The following is a 17,500-nucleotide window of genomic DNA, read 5'->3' as shown; positions in this document are numbered from 1 at the left end:
CGGGGAAAATAAATAAAATATGGGGAAAATGCTGCGCTCATTTTTTATATTTTTTGTGAAATGTCTCTGCACATAGATGGCTCTGCTAGTGCTTAGCCACAAAGGAGTCAATTAGTAGACCTTGTAACCTTACCTGATTTGACTTGGCAGGAAAAATATATTTTTTACAAGTGCTATGAATATTGATGGTGTTATTTTTATTATAAACATTAACTTAACATTAGTAGTTGCAAAATAAGATGATGTAAAATATTTTCGTAAATCAAAGAAAAGGGTACATGGGTGAGACAGGCAGTACTCATAATTGGCTCATTGGTGACTTAATACAAGTGTAGCCATCTATGTGTAAAGACAGTCAAACAAGTAACTCACAGTGGGCATGGCATGTACGTATATATCATCCCCGTCGGCATTGGGTTAATGAATATTGTCTCTTTTATATATATATATATATATATATATATATATATATATATATATATATATATATATATATACACATACATATATATATATATATATATATATATATATATATATATATATATATATGTATATATATGTATATATATTTGTTTTTTTTCTTTTTTCTCTTTTATCAGTTTTGCCCAGTTATTCTTTACCTTGTATGTTGTTGTTTCAGCTTGTCCTTTCCTTACATAGTATTCTCTTTTTGCCCTCCCCCAGAGTGAAGATCCAGGCAGTAGCAGCCAAGGGAGAGAGTGAGCCAGAGAGAAAGGAGACGCGGAGCAAGGTGGATGAGGATCGCAAGCACGAGATTGAGGCGGCCATCGTGAGGATTATGAAGGCCAGGCGGAGGATGACGGTTCGTATCTGGCTTGGGGTTTAATGGTTTTGAGTGGGAGGGGGACAGGCAGAGAGATCTGAAAAAAGCCACAAAGCTTTAGACAAACAGACAATCTAGAACAACGTGAGGTGAGAAGACAGAGAGTCTGGGAAGTAGAGATGAGGAATTACTTCTTTTATTTTCTTAGAAATTTGTTCCGTGGCTGTAAGAACATTATCCTCACAGTTTATGCTGAAAAAGTATTCTTGGTTATATATACAGATGATGCATTTGTGGTACATTGGAGAATGAAGTATGTAAAACAGATGGGTTATTCATACTTACTCTCCTTGGTTATAGCAAACACTTAGAGGTAATTAAGTATGAATTTTCCATTCTACAGCATAACAACTTGGTGGCAGAGGTAACAGATCAACTCAAGTCCCGCTTCTTACCGTCCCCAATACTTATCAAGAAGAGAATTGAGAGCCTCATCGAGCGAGAATATTTGGCCCGCACTCCAGAAGATAGGCAAGTTGATGGCAGTGTTGTTGTAGTGTTCAGTTGTTTTATATTGTTATGTTTTTTTTTTGTTTTTTTCTCAGATTTGCAGCAGGCTTTATTTTTTTTGTATTATTATTAGAGGTTATTTTTTTTTCAAACAAGGTGTAGCTTTTGGGGTATGTCTGTTTATTCTTAGTGTTTTCCTTGTGATGAGTTTCTTTTTCAGGTTTTTATTATAATCTCTTTTGCTGTTGATATGAAATATGATATTGATTATTTTCTTTATGCTTGTTGATATATGTCTTAACATATTTCTTTATTCTGATTTCCAAATGGAAATCATGAACCAAGAAACAAATTTTCTTGATTATAGGGGAAAATAAAAAAAAATGGGGGAAATGCTGTACTCATTTTCTATATTTTTTGTGAAATGTCTCTGCACATAGATGGCTCTGCTAGGGCATAGCCACAAAGGAGTCAATTAGTAGACCTTGTGACCTTACCCGATTTGAATTGGCAGGAAAACTGTAATTTTTACCAATGTTATGAATATTGATGGTGTTATTTTTATTATAAACATTATAATTACTATAATGTTATTAGTAACAGCAAAATAAGATAACGTAAAATATTTTTGTAAATCAAAGAAAAGGGTAAACGGGAGGGACAGGCAGTACTCGTAATTGGATCATTGGTGACTTAGTATAAGTGTAGCCATCTATGTGTATAAACAATCAAACAAGTAACTCATGGTGGGCGTAGGTGCACGTCATGCCCGTCGGCATTTGGTTAATGTAGTGTTATTTTCTTCTTAATACATCAATACAAAATTGTATCTAATACAAAATTGCCTCTCCCAATATGTTATTATTGTTTTTTAAACATCACCACTACAAAGAAAAAAAATCACAAAGCAAGCTTGTAATTAATATTTGAACAGTTACATCCTTTTTGAGATTTTCATGAAGGTGTAATAATGAAACTGTTAAGGGCACATTTTGTATTTTACAATCATTCATTCTCATTCAGACCTTTTGTCACAGTTAATTTCAACCATTTATTCCTTTGTCTACATTTGCAGGAAAATCTACTCTTACGTGGCATGAGGAGTAGGCTGTTTGTACTGGAGCATAGCCAAGGCTGTGAAACCTTCCCTTGCGAGAGGCACGGCCATCAGTCAAGGAGGTTGGGGGGAAAGCAAGACTTTGGAGAGTGTTGGGAATAGGCAGCCAGTCCACCTCCTCTCCTCCACTTTGCTCTGTCTGTCTTTCCGTCTCTTTTGTCTTCTTCTCTGTCTTTTAGTTTCTGTATGTCCTTGTGGCTCTCTCTCTCTATCTGTATGTCTCTGTCTCTTCTGTTTCTCTCTGTTTATCTGCCTGTCTCACTGTCAGTCTCTTTTTCTCATTCTCACACCTATTTCACAAAAATTTTCACTCCTCATCCCCCCCACCCCCCGTACATGTGCTCTCCTCTGCAGGTGTTCACTTCACTCCATCCCGGGAATCTGCGGGACTCACACACACACGCTCATGGACCTAGCAAGTTTCTGTGAGTGTCTTTGATAGCACCAGCCGGACCCATGTGTCTTTGCGAGCACCGGTTGGATGTGTGATGGAATTGAAGAAATAGATAAGTGCTTTGAAAGAAAAGAGAAAAAGGCTTAACAAGGTCGTTTTGAATGAATATATGAATGAATGAATATATGAATAAACAAAGGAAAGGAAACAGGAAAAGAGGACCCCTTGATAGCCTGGTTGATCGTTTGGAGAGACACTGTCGACTGCTTCCTGGAGCTGCTGTTGGAGAAAGAAAAAAACGAAAAAGAAAGGAAGATAGGAAAATAAAAAAGGAGGGAAGAAAGGCAGTGTGTAGATAGCTTGAAAAAGTGTTTAGGACAGTTGATAGTGATCGCAACCAAAAGACAGTGATAATCCGTGGCGAACAAGAGTGTCCAAGGAACTATTTTCCCCCCATCCCTCCCTCTCCCTCCCTCACTCTCTCACTCCCCACTCCCCACTCCCCACTCCCCACTCCCCACTCCCCACTCCCATATCTGCCCAATTTGCCTTTTCCCCCTTCCCCTGTCCCCTCCCTGCTTTTCCCCCAGCCCCTCCCCCTCCCCTGCCCAGCCCCATTTTGTAAGATTGTTTTTTTTGCTCATGATAACATATGTGTCATTTTCTAAGAATGGCCCCTATATAGTGTCAGAGGTGCAGCCGCGCACCTTCAAAAATTTATACTACGTTAATAGAACTTGACGATGACGATGAGAGGAAAGAAAAGAACAAAGGAAAAAACACTGAAGAAGAACGAAGACTAAGAGGAAACGTAACAACAAAATACACACATAACATGATTTAAAAATTATGAATAAAAGTAAATAAATATGTAGAGTGATGAACCCGCTTACTTGCTTGGTCCCAGCGCATCCAAACTTGCGTGTGCGGTCAATGCTGAGCTAATACCAGTTGGTAGACTTTTTGCCGCAAACTTTTTTTCATTGGGAATTTTTGTTTTTTTGTTTTTTTGTTTTGCGTTAAATCTCCTTCCTAACCCACTCTCTCTCTTTCTCTCTCTCTCTCTCTCTCTTTTTTTTCTCCTTCCGATCACTATTTTTTTTTTTTGTGTATATATATATTTTTTCATTTTATATTGATTATGTACTTCTGTTGCTCACATTTTTTTCCATTATGTTTTTATGTATTTTTTTTTCTTTTTTTCTTTTATTAATTATTTTATTGCAGGCAGCTTATTTAAAACCATTAGTAATGGCATTGTTGTGATAAAGAATAATGATGATAAGAATTTAAACAAAAACAAAAACAAAAAAACAAAAAAATATTGTTATGTACTGTTAGTTGATGATAAGTTAGTTTTGGTCCAAAATCTGTAAGATCAATTTTTTGCATTTAACATGGCAAAATATTTAATAAAATTTTTAGATTTATTTTTCCTTCATCTTTAGGGTAAACAAAATGGTATTATTGTCAGCAGTCTTCCCATATGGGTTACGGGAGTGAGAGAAACTGAAACTACTGGAAAAGGGTAGTGTTCGAATTCGTCAGTCAGATGGACGATTAAAGACACCACAGAGTTGATTTTATCCAGTGCTTATAGAAAGCAAGTAAGGAAGGAAGGAAGAAAGAAGGAAAGAAAAAGAAAGAAAGAAAGAAAGAAAGAAAGAAAGAAAGAAAAAAAGAAAGAAAGAAAGAAAGAAAGGAAGGAAGAGAGAGAAAAAAACAAAAAAATATGGAACCATAGAATGATCACAATTTTGCGGAAAATATGAGAGATTAGAATTCCCAGTCGTACTATTGAAGGAGATTGGGAAGGAATGACTTAGACTGCAAGTGAGAAAATCATCCTAAGTTTCATGAAATATATTTATGATTTTTTATATATATATACATACACACATCTGCCTGCTGTCCTCATGACACATTTCTTTGGAACAGTGCTCTGATTTCCTCCACATTTGTTTTGTTATCTCCTCTATCAGCCTCCTTTGTACACTCGCTACCATTGGAAGTATAAACAAGTTTCTAAAAATGTATTTATTCCATTAAATGTCTGAGAGGCAATTTTTATGTTTTCTGCTCTTCCTATATTTGGCGAAGTGAGTCCTGCCACTAACCAAAGTATACACCGTGCATTTGGCAGTTTTACGGATTTATTTGTCTCTAGTGAGCATCTGCTGTGATTGTAGATGCTGTTTATAAAAAAGGGGTTTTGGTCTAATGAAGAAAGTTGCATGTGGAAAAAATGCTGGATGAAATTTGTTGTTCAGTGGAATGTTCATGTTCAGTCAGTAGGTAGTATTTTCTTTATTACATGAAGGATCTTTTTTTAACAGAACACAATTGTACAAAGACCTGTATTATAGCACTGAACATGGGAATTTTTGCCATTGAACACAACAGGTGCTTTGCAATTTATGCTCCCAAAAGCATTTGGTGGAAGATTATGATTATGTATGTTAAAAAAGAAATACATGAAGGTAACTGCTTCTAAAAGCTGTAGTCGGCCACAATTTCTGTTCTTATTTGAAGATAACAAGATGTTTTGTTTTTATACATAGGCTTGACATTTACAATTCCTTGTACACTGTCATATGTGATGTCAAGAATTAGGTTGTCTGTTTTTTTTTAAATATATTATTATTACTGGATATCAGGGTTGATAGTTTCAATATTCAAAATGAAAAAAAAGATAAATCTAGACTGCTAAAAGGGGTAAAAATGATAGAGATTGGACAAAAAAATACAAATATGGAAATAGATATGCAAGTATCATAATCTATCATAATGTATTGAATGCCAAATTCCAAAAGATTCTTCAGTTGGATTTTTTTACTTACACATCATGACAAATTTTATACATTCACTTCATGACAAATTAACCCAAACAAAAAAGAAATGAAAAGGGGTATTTTTTTAAAACTTTTTCTCCAATGTAGATGTGGAGAGAACACATCCCTTTTTTTACTGTTATCCTCTCTCATCTTTTCAGCTCTACTAAAACCCTCATTCCTGGCTATGAGACAATTTGTATGATCTATGGCCAAGCAGTGTCATACCATATAACATCATAGGAGTATTGACTCTTAATGGCATCTGTATTCTGTACATCAAGATTCCTCCTGATCAGGGAGGGTTTCTGCAAGGTTGAAGTATATTTGAACCAGACATATGGTAATGAGCCAGTAGCTAGGGTGTCCTTCATATGAAGGGGTGATGCTTTAAAAAATGGGTGGGCTGCATGTTGCTCCAATGTTATACACTGTCATTTACATTGCATTTTATTTCTGCTCCACATGCCACAATCCCCTTGGCGTCCTTGGTGTCTCCCAAATCATCATAGAGGCAAGAAGTCATTCAGCACAGTGGACCCACAGCTCTTCACTTTCTCTGGTGCAAAACACTACATTACGAGGCAGGGGCTGAGGCCTAATGTAGGGATCATCCCTGCTTTGGACCTCAGCCCTCGTCTCAAAAAATTTTGCTTGGGGTTTTCTTCTCCCCCTTTCCTTTTCCTTCTCTTCGTCCTTTTCGCCACATTGCTTTGCCATAATGCTGTGTGGTATTTGATGTTTGGCATATTTCTTTCTTTTATCCATTGACTATTCTGGAAAATTTCAAACCTTACCTCACAGAACAAACTAACATCCTTACCCGAGGACTTCACCCTTAAACCCCACCCTTTGCTATAGATTGTATCTGTGGGTCAGAGAAAAAAAACGCCAACTACACTTTTCGAAGATTGTAGTTGGCGTTTTTTTTCTCTGACCCACAGGTATACGCCACTAATGACCTTAGATGACGCGTCGGAAAACTTTCCCGACACCGACCTCCCAACCTGTCAGACATTCTTTCGGAATCCAATACTTTTTTGCTTTGACAGCCTGTTCTCCTTCCTCAAATGCATACATATCCTCCACTTGATCTAATCCTACCTTAACCCTTTCATTCATCCCTTAACCGTCTTTGACCTTTGCAATACTACTATAGATTGTTGACGTATAGCAAATAACTACTAATTCGTCCCCTTCACAACCCTTTACTATACCCTTCTATAGTGGTACATGACCTTAGATGTCTAGCACATTTATTTTGCCTTTAACTGTTATCTGTTAACTGTTAACCATTAACCATTAACCATTAACCATTAACAACGGTGTTTTACATCTTGAAATTGATCATTTTTAATACCAAATTGCGTCCGTTACATATATCTGTAAGAAACAAATAAAAACAATGACATAAAATAGGCACTCGAGTGCACTTGATATTCTTATTATTTTTTGTAGATAATAATAATGCGATGCCTCAGAAAAATCCCTGGACAACATAGATACAATCCCCTCCACAATTCCTTGCTTGGTGTTGTCGGGTTGCCTCAGCGAATTTGGCACGGTCTTTTCTTCTCCCCTTTCGTTTCCCTTCCCTCCATCCCCTTCTGTCCACTTACCCTAATCGTTAATTCATTGTCACCGTTTTCGCCATAATACCTTATCATAGTGCTAAATAATCCTTCGATGTCTAGCACATTAATCTGTTTTAACCAATAACCTATATACACACAATGTATATTCTGTTGCCTTCAAAACGTTTAGCAATAATGCTTTTCCGAGTTTGGCCACGGTTTATTTGGCAACACTGGCCCGTGGCTTTCTTTTGAACACATTTCATTTTTATGTCATGGAGTGGGTGCTTTAGCTATTCAGCATTTAATAAGGAAGGTCACGCCGGATGCTACTAAACATGGCATAAAAAAAAAAAAAAAAAAATGGTGCTTCGTTACAGTGTGTAGTGTCTGTTATGTAGACACTAATGAAGGTAGCTATTCAAAAAAGGAAGTACAGTTAGGATGGTTTGGAACTGTCTATATAAGATCTTGCCACAAGTCTGAACTCGCTATTACATCTATATAAGTAACTATTGCATTCAACTCCGTAACGATTAAGTATGCCGTTTAGGGTCAACACTGGTTTAGGGTCAACACTGTCCTTGCAATATTAAAAACAAACATGTCCATTGGTTCCCTTCTCCATCATTTAAAGTGAATCTGCCGATAATCAAATCCATTTCGAGTAACAACCACATTACACAAGTTGACGTATCATTTCAGCCACAGGAAATCTATTTTTTTTCTGAGGATGTCACAGTGTCATCCTTACCATATAACACACCCCCAATCCCTTGCCCGTTGTTGTCGTGGGGGGGCTTAGGAGGAGACTGGGACCCAATGCTGGGGAACTCCCCAACCTTGGGACTCAGCCCTCGGTTTAACAAATTTTGCTTGGTCTTTTTTTTTCCACTCCTACTTTTTTCTTTCTGTCCCTTCACCAACCCCTTCTACTATCCACTTCCTAAGGTGTGAGAGCCGTGCTGAAAGGATGAAAGGCTGACTTTGTGCCAGTCCTGAACGGCCTGAGGGAGCCATGGGCACGGTATTCCCCTGCTTTAGTTGTCTAGCCCTTACCCCTCAAGCGACCCTGAGGGGTGGACCGTTTCTCTCCCCAACATACTCCAGGCTTATCATGGCCAACAATGAATAACCATAGCCATACCATTATTAGAGGCAATTGCCTCTTCATCAAATAGCTCCACCAATTCAAACTCGCCCGATTCCCTGACCCCAGGCTCTCCTTTGACCACGGCTCTGAACACTACAACTAATACCCCCTCCTCAATGCCGACTAGTACAGTATCCACCCTAATCAACACCCCAGGAGACATTTCTACTCCCAACATGCTCAACTTCAACAACTATACCCCCACAACCTTCTTCATCAACTACCCCATCCTCCCTTATTACTACCTTACAACCTTATTGTCCACCTCCCCATAACACTACCTCCCTCAACACTACTCCCTCTTCCACATGCCCCCGTCCTTCTACTACCCCCATCTCTACAAAATTCTTAAATAATCTATTTAGCCCAGCCAAATGGGACCGATTTTTCGTGATTCCTTCCACAACTTCTCACACTTTCTGCTTTGACAACCTGTTTTCATTCCTCAAATGCATATACATCCTTCATTTGATCTAACCCCTATACATTACCTTACCCAACCTTAACCCATTTACTCGTCAATTCCTTTGCCCAGCTTTGACAACTAATCACTAACTCAACCAACCTTCACTACCATTTACTATAGTGCTACATGACCTTAGATGTCTAGCACATTAATTTGCTTTTAACCATTAACCATTACCATATAGCAATACTTCGGTATGAAAAGGAATCCATACAATTCGTACATGCATCCCTGCCCATTCTGCATTCAATAGATTCTTCTGTATCAAATCAAATACTTCTATGATCAAGTCTAGGATTTACATATTTTTGAGTTAAGTATGTCGAGAACCGCAAAAGAACGCTCCATTACTCGTTAAACGTAGCAATAAAGACTTGCACTGCGGCTGTGGAATTTAATCATTGTTTTGGCTGCTGAGTGGATACACACGCATTTTCTATATACATTGCACGAAGGCAAATCGCCCTTGAAGTAACCAAGACCGTATTTCTCTTGGACATTGCTTGAGGAAATGCAACTATTTATGTATGTGAGAACTCTAGGGATTAAGTTATAAGTGCAAACGTTTTTGTCTTGGGAAAAGAAATTAGGGAGGTATCACGGAAGGGAGGGGAGGGGGGGGCGCATGGATCTTTTAGAGTTTTGATACAAAACGACATTTTTATTTTATTGTTGGGAGATTAAATTCATCCCTCATTCTGAACTATTTATAGAGTAATTTTTATTTTATGGGATACTGCATGATAATCAACAACGGAGCTGATCAACACGTAAAACCTTATTGGAATGTTAATGTTCATTTCATGGTTTCTACCAGTAATTGTGGGAGGTGTATATCTTTTCTTTTGTTTCGTTTTCAACTCCTTACCAGCATTAGAACCCATATTTTCACCCAGGTATCTATACTCCATGCAACCTTCGATAATATGACCTGATATATTGAATGGCTCGGAATCCACTATATACTTGACAAAAACGATTTAGCCGTCATACTTTATTCAGTGGAGTATTTATGGAGTATTTGAAGTCTACCGGTATTATTGTCATGAGCAATGCGACACATATTTTCAGCATAGCATAATCTGCATTTATGACATTTATTCACCTGAGTGGGCAATGCAGCAGAATGTTAAAGAAAGTAGGGCTTGAGGGCGTGAGTTTAAAATGAGATCGAAGGGCAATGCTCGCACTTCTGTTACCAAGGTATTCTCTGAATCAAGGCAGTCGCTTCAGCAAGCTGCGCAGAGATGATTCCTCTGTGGAGAAACATCAAATGCAACTTGCAGATCTACAAGCACAACCAGAATGTTGCTGATGAAAAAAAGTAGCAAAAGTCCAAATACTTCTGGTCAGTCCCCTGTTGTGACGTCATCAGCGGTTCGTCCGTTTTTTGTTTCATCTGAAATTTAAATTCGGTGCTGTGCCCGGCGGTTTCCGGTAGAATTAGATGAAATGCATGTGCTGTTGATAATTACTTTCCCTGTCTCTGCCTCGTGAGTCTATTGCTATCTCCCATGGGAAGCGGGACACCGCACTGACCACGGCAGATGCCAGCGATCCCATAACCCGGTTAGGTTTAAAAACATCGCCTTTAATTACAAAATAATCACATGTACATAATGTCTGTCTATATGTGAATATTTTTGCTTCGAGAATTTGCATATTTTAACCCACTTCAGGACGAACGTGATTTGTTTGGTGCAAGAGAGAATCTTGCCAATGATCTGTCAGAAATGATTATTGGTTTTCTGAAATACGTTCCTCTCTACATTTTTGCGAGCGCTCTAACACACGATTTGAAGTCTGCTTTTAATATGATATCAAAACTCCATCCCAATCTCTACAACAAATTACATGACGAGTAGTAGCTCTCCATTTCCTACGTAATGTTGCATTTACTACTAACGCGTCCGAACGATTTTTCTTAAAGTAAATGTCCAAGAGCAGAATGCCATACCATTTCGTCAGCTCAAAGAAGAATCAATATCTCAGAATCTCAGTTAATTGTATGGAAACAATAGTAATTCACTCGATTTGATCTCACGTATTACAGAACAGGAGTATTCCACTTGCTATACAAACCATAAAAAACGTTAATTTCAGATACACGAATGAGTTCTCTGTTCAAATAAGGGCGTCCATTAAGCAAAGACGACACAGACAAGACTCAGGTCTCGCTCTGTCGCCCCGAACAAGGAAGTCACTGGCGCATATCAGCAAAGTCTGTGTAGTATGTCAGGGTCATCAAAGGAAACGCCAAGAGCTCACTGTCTTCGCGGTTTAGTGAATAGATACTTTACAAGCACGAAAACATTTTCAATACCCGCATTATAGCAGATTGTATCTTACATCGAACATGTGGGTGTCACTCTGTCTGTCTACAACTCTACATGGACTAAGAGACATGTTCTAACTCCTCCGTTAACATATGCTTGTACACACACACACACACACACACACACACACACACACACACACACACACACACACACACTCACACACACACACTCACTCACTCACTCACTCACTCACTCACTCACTCACTCACTCACTCACTCACTCACTCACTCACTCACTCCACCCACCCACCCACCCACCCACACACACACACACACACACACACACACACACACACACACACACACACACACTCACTCACTCACTCACTCACTCACTCACTCACTCACTCACTCACTCACTCACTCACTCACTCACTCACTCACTCACACACACACACACACACACACACACACGAATATATATATATATATATATATATATATATATGTATATATGTATATATATATATATATATATATATATATATATATATATATATATATATATATATCAGGGGATCGCAACTTGCACCGTTCTCTGGTACGCAGGACTAGGTCACTGTTGGGAAGAGATAAGGAACAGTTTATCAGTAATCTTGCAGAGGAGGTCGAAAGCCATTTCTTAGTAAATGACCTTCATCCTGCCTACCAAGCCCTGAGAAAGCTGAACTCCAAGCCCTCCTCACAGACGACTGCAATCCGCTCAGCAAGTGGCCAGATAATTTCAGATCCTGATGGGGTGCGTGTGCGTTGGGCTGAGTATTTTGAGCAGTTGTATCAGGTTGATCCACCAACAGTTAACTCAGATGCGGGTAATGTTGAGATTCCTCTGCCAGACCCACCCATCAGCGAGGATCTACCCTCCCTGACCGAAATCAGGGGGGCGATCTCCAAGCTGAAGAGTGGTAAAGCAGCAGGTGTCTGTGGCATCCCAGCTGAATTGTTAAAGGCTGGTGGAGAACCTATGGCAAGGGGCTTGCATGCAGTCCTGTCTGCCATCTGGCAGACTGTACCTTTCCCCCTGACCTGCTGAGGGGTGTGGTCATCCCTCTCTGGAAGGGGAAAGGGGATCGGTGGGACTGCAGCAATCACCGAGGCATTACACTACTCAGTGTATCAGGCAAGGTACTCGCGCACATCCTACTGAGACGTATCAGAGACCACCTGCTGAGGCACCAAAGGCCGGAGCAATCTGGATTCACTCCTGGTAAGTCCACAATAGACCGCATCCTGGCGCTTCGAGTCATTGTAAAGCGCCTTCATCACTCTGGGAGATCCTGAGGCTAAGGGGAATTCCTACTAGGATTGTTGGACTAATAGCAAACCTGTATACAGTATAATGAAAGTGCTTTAAAGTGTGGTGGGGACCTGTCGAGCTTCTTCCCTGTTAGTTCAGGTGTGAGGCAAGGCTGTGTTCTTGCACCAATACTTTTCAACACTTGCATGGACTGGGTAGAGTTACTGTCCAGTCACTGTGGAGCAACTCTGGGCAATATCAAGGTTACAGACCTTGACTTTGCTGATGATGTTGCCATTCTATTTGAATCTCTGGAAACCCTACTGGCGGCTCTTGATGCATTTAGCAATTAAGTGAAGCCCCTGGGGCTAGAGGTCTCCTGGACCAAGACCAAGATCCAGGGGCCTACTAGGAGACCCTGTGCAGTCGGTACGTGCTTGTGGTGAAAACATCGAAGTCACAGAGAGCTTTATATACCTCGGTAGTGCAGTTCACGACTCTGGGCTGGCAGACCTGGAAGTCAGTAGACGGATTGACCTGTCAGCAGGGGTCATGAAATCTCACGACAAGAGTATTTGGAGATGCCGGTACCTGTGCAGAAGGACCATGCTACGTGTTTTCAAGGCCAGTTTTACTATATGGTAGTGAAACTTGGACGCTATCTCGTGCTCTGGAATCTCGTCTTGATGCCTTTTGTAACAGATCCTTGCGCCGGATCATGGAGTACAGTTGGCGGGACCATATGTCCAACCAACGGCTGCACCGTGAGACCGGTACAGGACCTGTTACTTGCACAATCCCTGATCGCCAACTCAGGCTATACGGCCACTTGGCTCGATTCCCGCAGGATGACCCTGCCCATTAGGTTGTCTTTGTCCGAGACAACCCTGGGTAGAGGAGGCCTGTGGGACGACCGAGAAGGTCGTGGCTTGGGCAGATCGATCAAACCTGTCGTGAGGAACTAGAGATGGGCCAGGCCCCTGCCTGGCGGCTCGCCATGAGGGACCCTCGTAGGTGGAAACAAAAGGTGGATGCGGCTATGCGCCCCTACCGGCGTTAGCTCCCAAATGATGATGATGATATATATATATATATATATATATATATATATATATATATATATCCCTTTCAGATCCAACGCAGAGTATATCAAGAATTCTTTTACTCACTCTAATGACTCAATATAGCTAGAGAGATAGATAAACATATATATATAGATACACAAATTGACGGGTATGATATATATAGATATAGTCAGGGGGTCATTAGACAATTTGCATGAACAGAATCACAATTAAAATGCTTAAAATGTTTCTCTATACTGGTTCTGAGAGCGATAAGGAAATTAACAGAGAGAGAGAGTGAGTGAGTGAGTGAGTGAGTGAGTGAGTGAGTGAGTGAGTGAGTGAGTGAGTGAGTGAGTGAGTGAGTGAGTGAGAGAGAGACCGAGAGAGAGAGAGAGAGACCGAAACCGAGACCGAGACCGAGACCGAGACCGAGACCGAGACAGAGACAGAGACAGAGACAGAGACAGAGACAGAGACAGACAGAGACAGACAGAGACAGACAGAGACAGACAGAGACAGACAGAGACAGACAGAGACAGACAGAGACAGACAGAGACAGACAGAGACAGAGAGAGACAGAGAGAGACAGAGAGAGACAGAGAGAGAATGAGAGAGAATGAGAGAGAATGAGAGAGAATGAGAGAGAATGAGAGAGAATGAGAGAGAATGAGAGAGAATGAGAGAGAATGAGAGAGAATGAGAGAGAATGAGAGAGAATGAGAGAGAATGAGAGAGACTGGAAGACATAAAACAGACAGAAGGGGAAATGAGACTGAGAGGCAGATGAACAACGACGAAGACTGACAGCGAAAGACACACTGACAGACGGAGGGAGAGACAGGAAGAGGAAGAGGAAGAGGGAGAGAGATATTATAATTATCTGTGGCCGCTTTTCCAGCAACAGTTATTTTCACTTTATCTCCAGTGACTGGATGACTGTACCGGTTATAAAAATATTTTGCACATGATAGCAGAATTGAAAATTATATCAATTTCGAAGCTTCTGGTAAAAGGGAATTCTACACTCCGTGTTTATTTAGTTTTGTATTTTCAACTTTTATTTTGCAATATGATCACTGAAATTAAGCGCTCAGAAAAAAAAATGGGATACATATATTAATTCAAAAACACAAAACAATATGTACAGGATTTGTGTAAACTCGTATATTTATGTATGTATATATAAAGCACACATACATATTTTGGTTGTTGTCATTATTGGTATCATTATAAGTTACCAGTTGGATCCTGATGTGATTATATTAATTACTGTAATGACGGGTCATTAGCATATTTTTTGGGCTGTATTTTTGCGAAGAGAAAGTACTAATTTGTGTTGTGAATATTGCCAGAACCATACAATTATATATGTTTGTCCTTTTTATGTAGTTCGTACTATTGATCTATTTTCTTTATAATTATTTATAAGTTTATTCATTTATTTAAAGAGCAAGCACTCCGTTCATGTATCATCTTATCTATCCAATAATGCACATGTTCAAGTATCTATTGACCCATCTCTCCATTCCTTTTTCGATCTATTTATAAATTTCCTCGTCTACTTTTATCAGTTTCCCCGTCTATACACTTACTTCCATATCTCTGTCCTATAAGAACATTTATTTAAATTCATCCTTACTACATTAACATCACCGAATCATATTAGCTGTTCAGAATGGCCCATAACCGTTCGACAATGAATATTTTATCCGTCTATAACAATTCGAACAGATGATTTCGTTCAGAGTTCATAATTTTTGCTATTTTATCGAATCCTTCTTCGTGGCTCTTTTCCGTAGCGCTATGAATGTTATTTCATTGATCGAAACATTTCGTTTAGGAAGGGTTTATGGTGTAACGATGATGATGTAATGACACAGAGGAAGACGAACTAACAACAACAACAAAAATAATGAATCCTGAATCATAATAAAAAGCAATAACCCCCCCCCCAAAAAAAAAAAAAAAAAAAAAAAAAAATCACAAAGATAATACTGTGAAAACCCAAGAAACGTTATGAAAAGAAAGACAGAAAAAAATTAAAACAGGTCACAAGAGGTCAGACGAATTACGAATCGCGTGACCCCGTTTCGAACCCCAAAAATGTTATAGTATCTCCCTAAAAAAGCTTCAATCCCGATATTACAGAAACACAATTTACTCCCACGAGCTTCACTAGATATTTGTAGAGGTGAAAGAATGTGGGATTCGGAGCTCAAAATCTTTTATTCGGATATGCATTTTCGGATTACTTTGGGCGCGATGTGGTTTAAAAAATAATCCAAGGCGACCGTTAGATGGAAGAGGAGGAAAGGGGGGGGGGGGGGGGGGGGAGGTTTCTCCTTAGTGAATGAATTATGAATTTTTAATCATGATTTCCCGTGCACAAAACTTTTATATGCGGAATAATATTTAATGATAGGCATCGGTATAGTGGATTACAAGAGAATATAAATAGCTATAACTGAGGAGAGAAAAAAAATACTGTTCGCTGTGAGGTAGTACCTTCTATCTCACCGAGATTAGTAGATGTTTGATTGAAAAATACACCTCACGCCTAAAGGAAATTATAAACACACACGTATATAAGACTTTATGTTCCACCTCCACAAGTAACTACCTGTGGGACATCAGCGGTTCCTCAGGATTGCGTGGCGGTTTGGAAAAAAATGAAGGTACGAAAGCGCATATTGGAACTACATATATTTGCATACTAATCTTGGAGTGCTATAAAAAAACATATATTCAAATTCATCCCCAATTATCCCTACCGCATTTACATTACCGAATCGAACTATTCAGCAACAAATATTATTTTATCAGTTATAAAAAAAATCTAATTTCAATTAACATTTTGCAATTAAAAAAAAAAAAGAATTCCGTTGCAATTTCGACGTCTTGTTATTTTGTAAAGGGTTATGGGATATAAAAAAATAATATCAAACACACAAAGAAACAACAAAAAAGACGATTTACTAACAACAAACGACAGTAACAAGAAAAACAAAATAAAAAACAAAAGAGAAATACCTCCATGAAAATTACAAGGAAATCCAAAAGGAGCGGAAAAAAGGTTACAAGAGATCACTTAAAGTTACGACCTTGTTTCACACCGGATATAAAGTTATCGTATCTCCCGAACGCTTCACTCCAGATAGCCCAGCGACAGGGCGTCCCAACAGCTCCGAGAAAATTTGCATAGAAGATTTCGTATTCAGAATCGCATATTCTTTCACCTCTGAAAATGTCTTCTTTCGCTCGTGGGTCGCTAGGAAAAAAAATATGCGTACAGTTACATAATCATTTTGGAATATCAAGCGACGTCGGGACTTTGGAACAACAAAATGCCAAGGGAATTTATGCAAAAAATGCTGACGTGCTCAAGACTTTCCACTTCCTCTCCAGGTACGAAGGCCCACGAGCTGGAGTCGCTTAGCAGGACACATCTGGCTGAATAACTGTTACTGAAGAGACACTGAGAATATGTTTTTTTTCCCTTAAGTATGGCATGGAGAAATGTTTTTTTTCTGCCTTGAGAGTTGCCTAGTTAAAAAAAAAAAAAAAAAGGAAGATAAAAGAGGCTTGGAAACATCACTGAACATGATTCTATACAGAACCATATTGAAACATTATGTAGACAACTGGGATATTGTCTGTTAAATTTGTGCAGAGCCCCCCCCCCAAAAAAAAAAAAAAAGAAGAAAAAAAAGAAAAATCATGATACTTTGCTCTGACCAGTTAAGAAAGGAAAATTTGGCAGCTCATCCTGGAGTCTGGAGTACTCCGATTAGCCTTATCTCTTTTGATAAAAAAAATAATAAAGCGGTGCAAAGCATAAGAACACTGACTATGAATTTTAAAAACATCAACCGTATATAGACATAAAGCATGAGGTGTCACCCAATTAGAATAAAAAAGATACCTAACGAATCGGAATATTCCAGAATCCGGGCGAGTTGCCAGTTTCCTGAAATTGAACCCAATATAGCTGGACACTCTTTTCAGGGAGCCATGTACGATATTAC

The 17,500-nt window shown here is 39.2% G+C and overlaps 1 protein-coding gene across 1 annotated transcript in view; it reads left to right on the top strand.

The window, feature by feature from the left end:
- Window positions 1-5,466, top strand: part of LOC125041087 (cullin-3-like) — a 32,504-nt gene extending 27,038 nt beyond the window's left edge. The window contains exons 12-14 of the mRNA XM_047635840.1: window positions 688-826; window positions 1,191-1,318; window positions 2,373-5,466. Of these exons, the coding sequence (XP_047491796.1) occupies window positions 688-826; window positions 1,191-1,318; window positions 2,373-2,397 (292 nt within the window). The 3' untranslated portion in view covers window positions 2,398-5,466. The remainder of the gene's footprint in view (window positions 1-687; window positions 827-1,190; window positions 1,319-2,372) is intronic.
- The last annotated feature ends 12,034 nt before the right edge of the window (window positions 5,467-17,500 follow it).

Source organism: Penaeus chinensis, chromosome 30 (assembly GCF_019202785.1).
Source record: "Penaeus chinensis breed Huanghai No. 1 chromosome 30, ASM1920278v2, whole genome shotgun sequence".
Lineage (NCBI taxonomy): Eukaryota > Metazoa > Arthropoda > Malacostraca > Decapoda > Penaeidae > Penaeus > Penaeus chinensis.
This window is presented reverse-complemented; position numbering and strand designations above follow the sequence as displayed.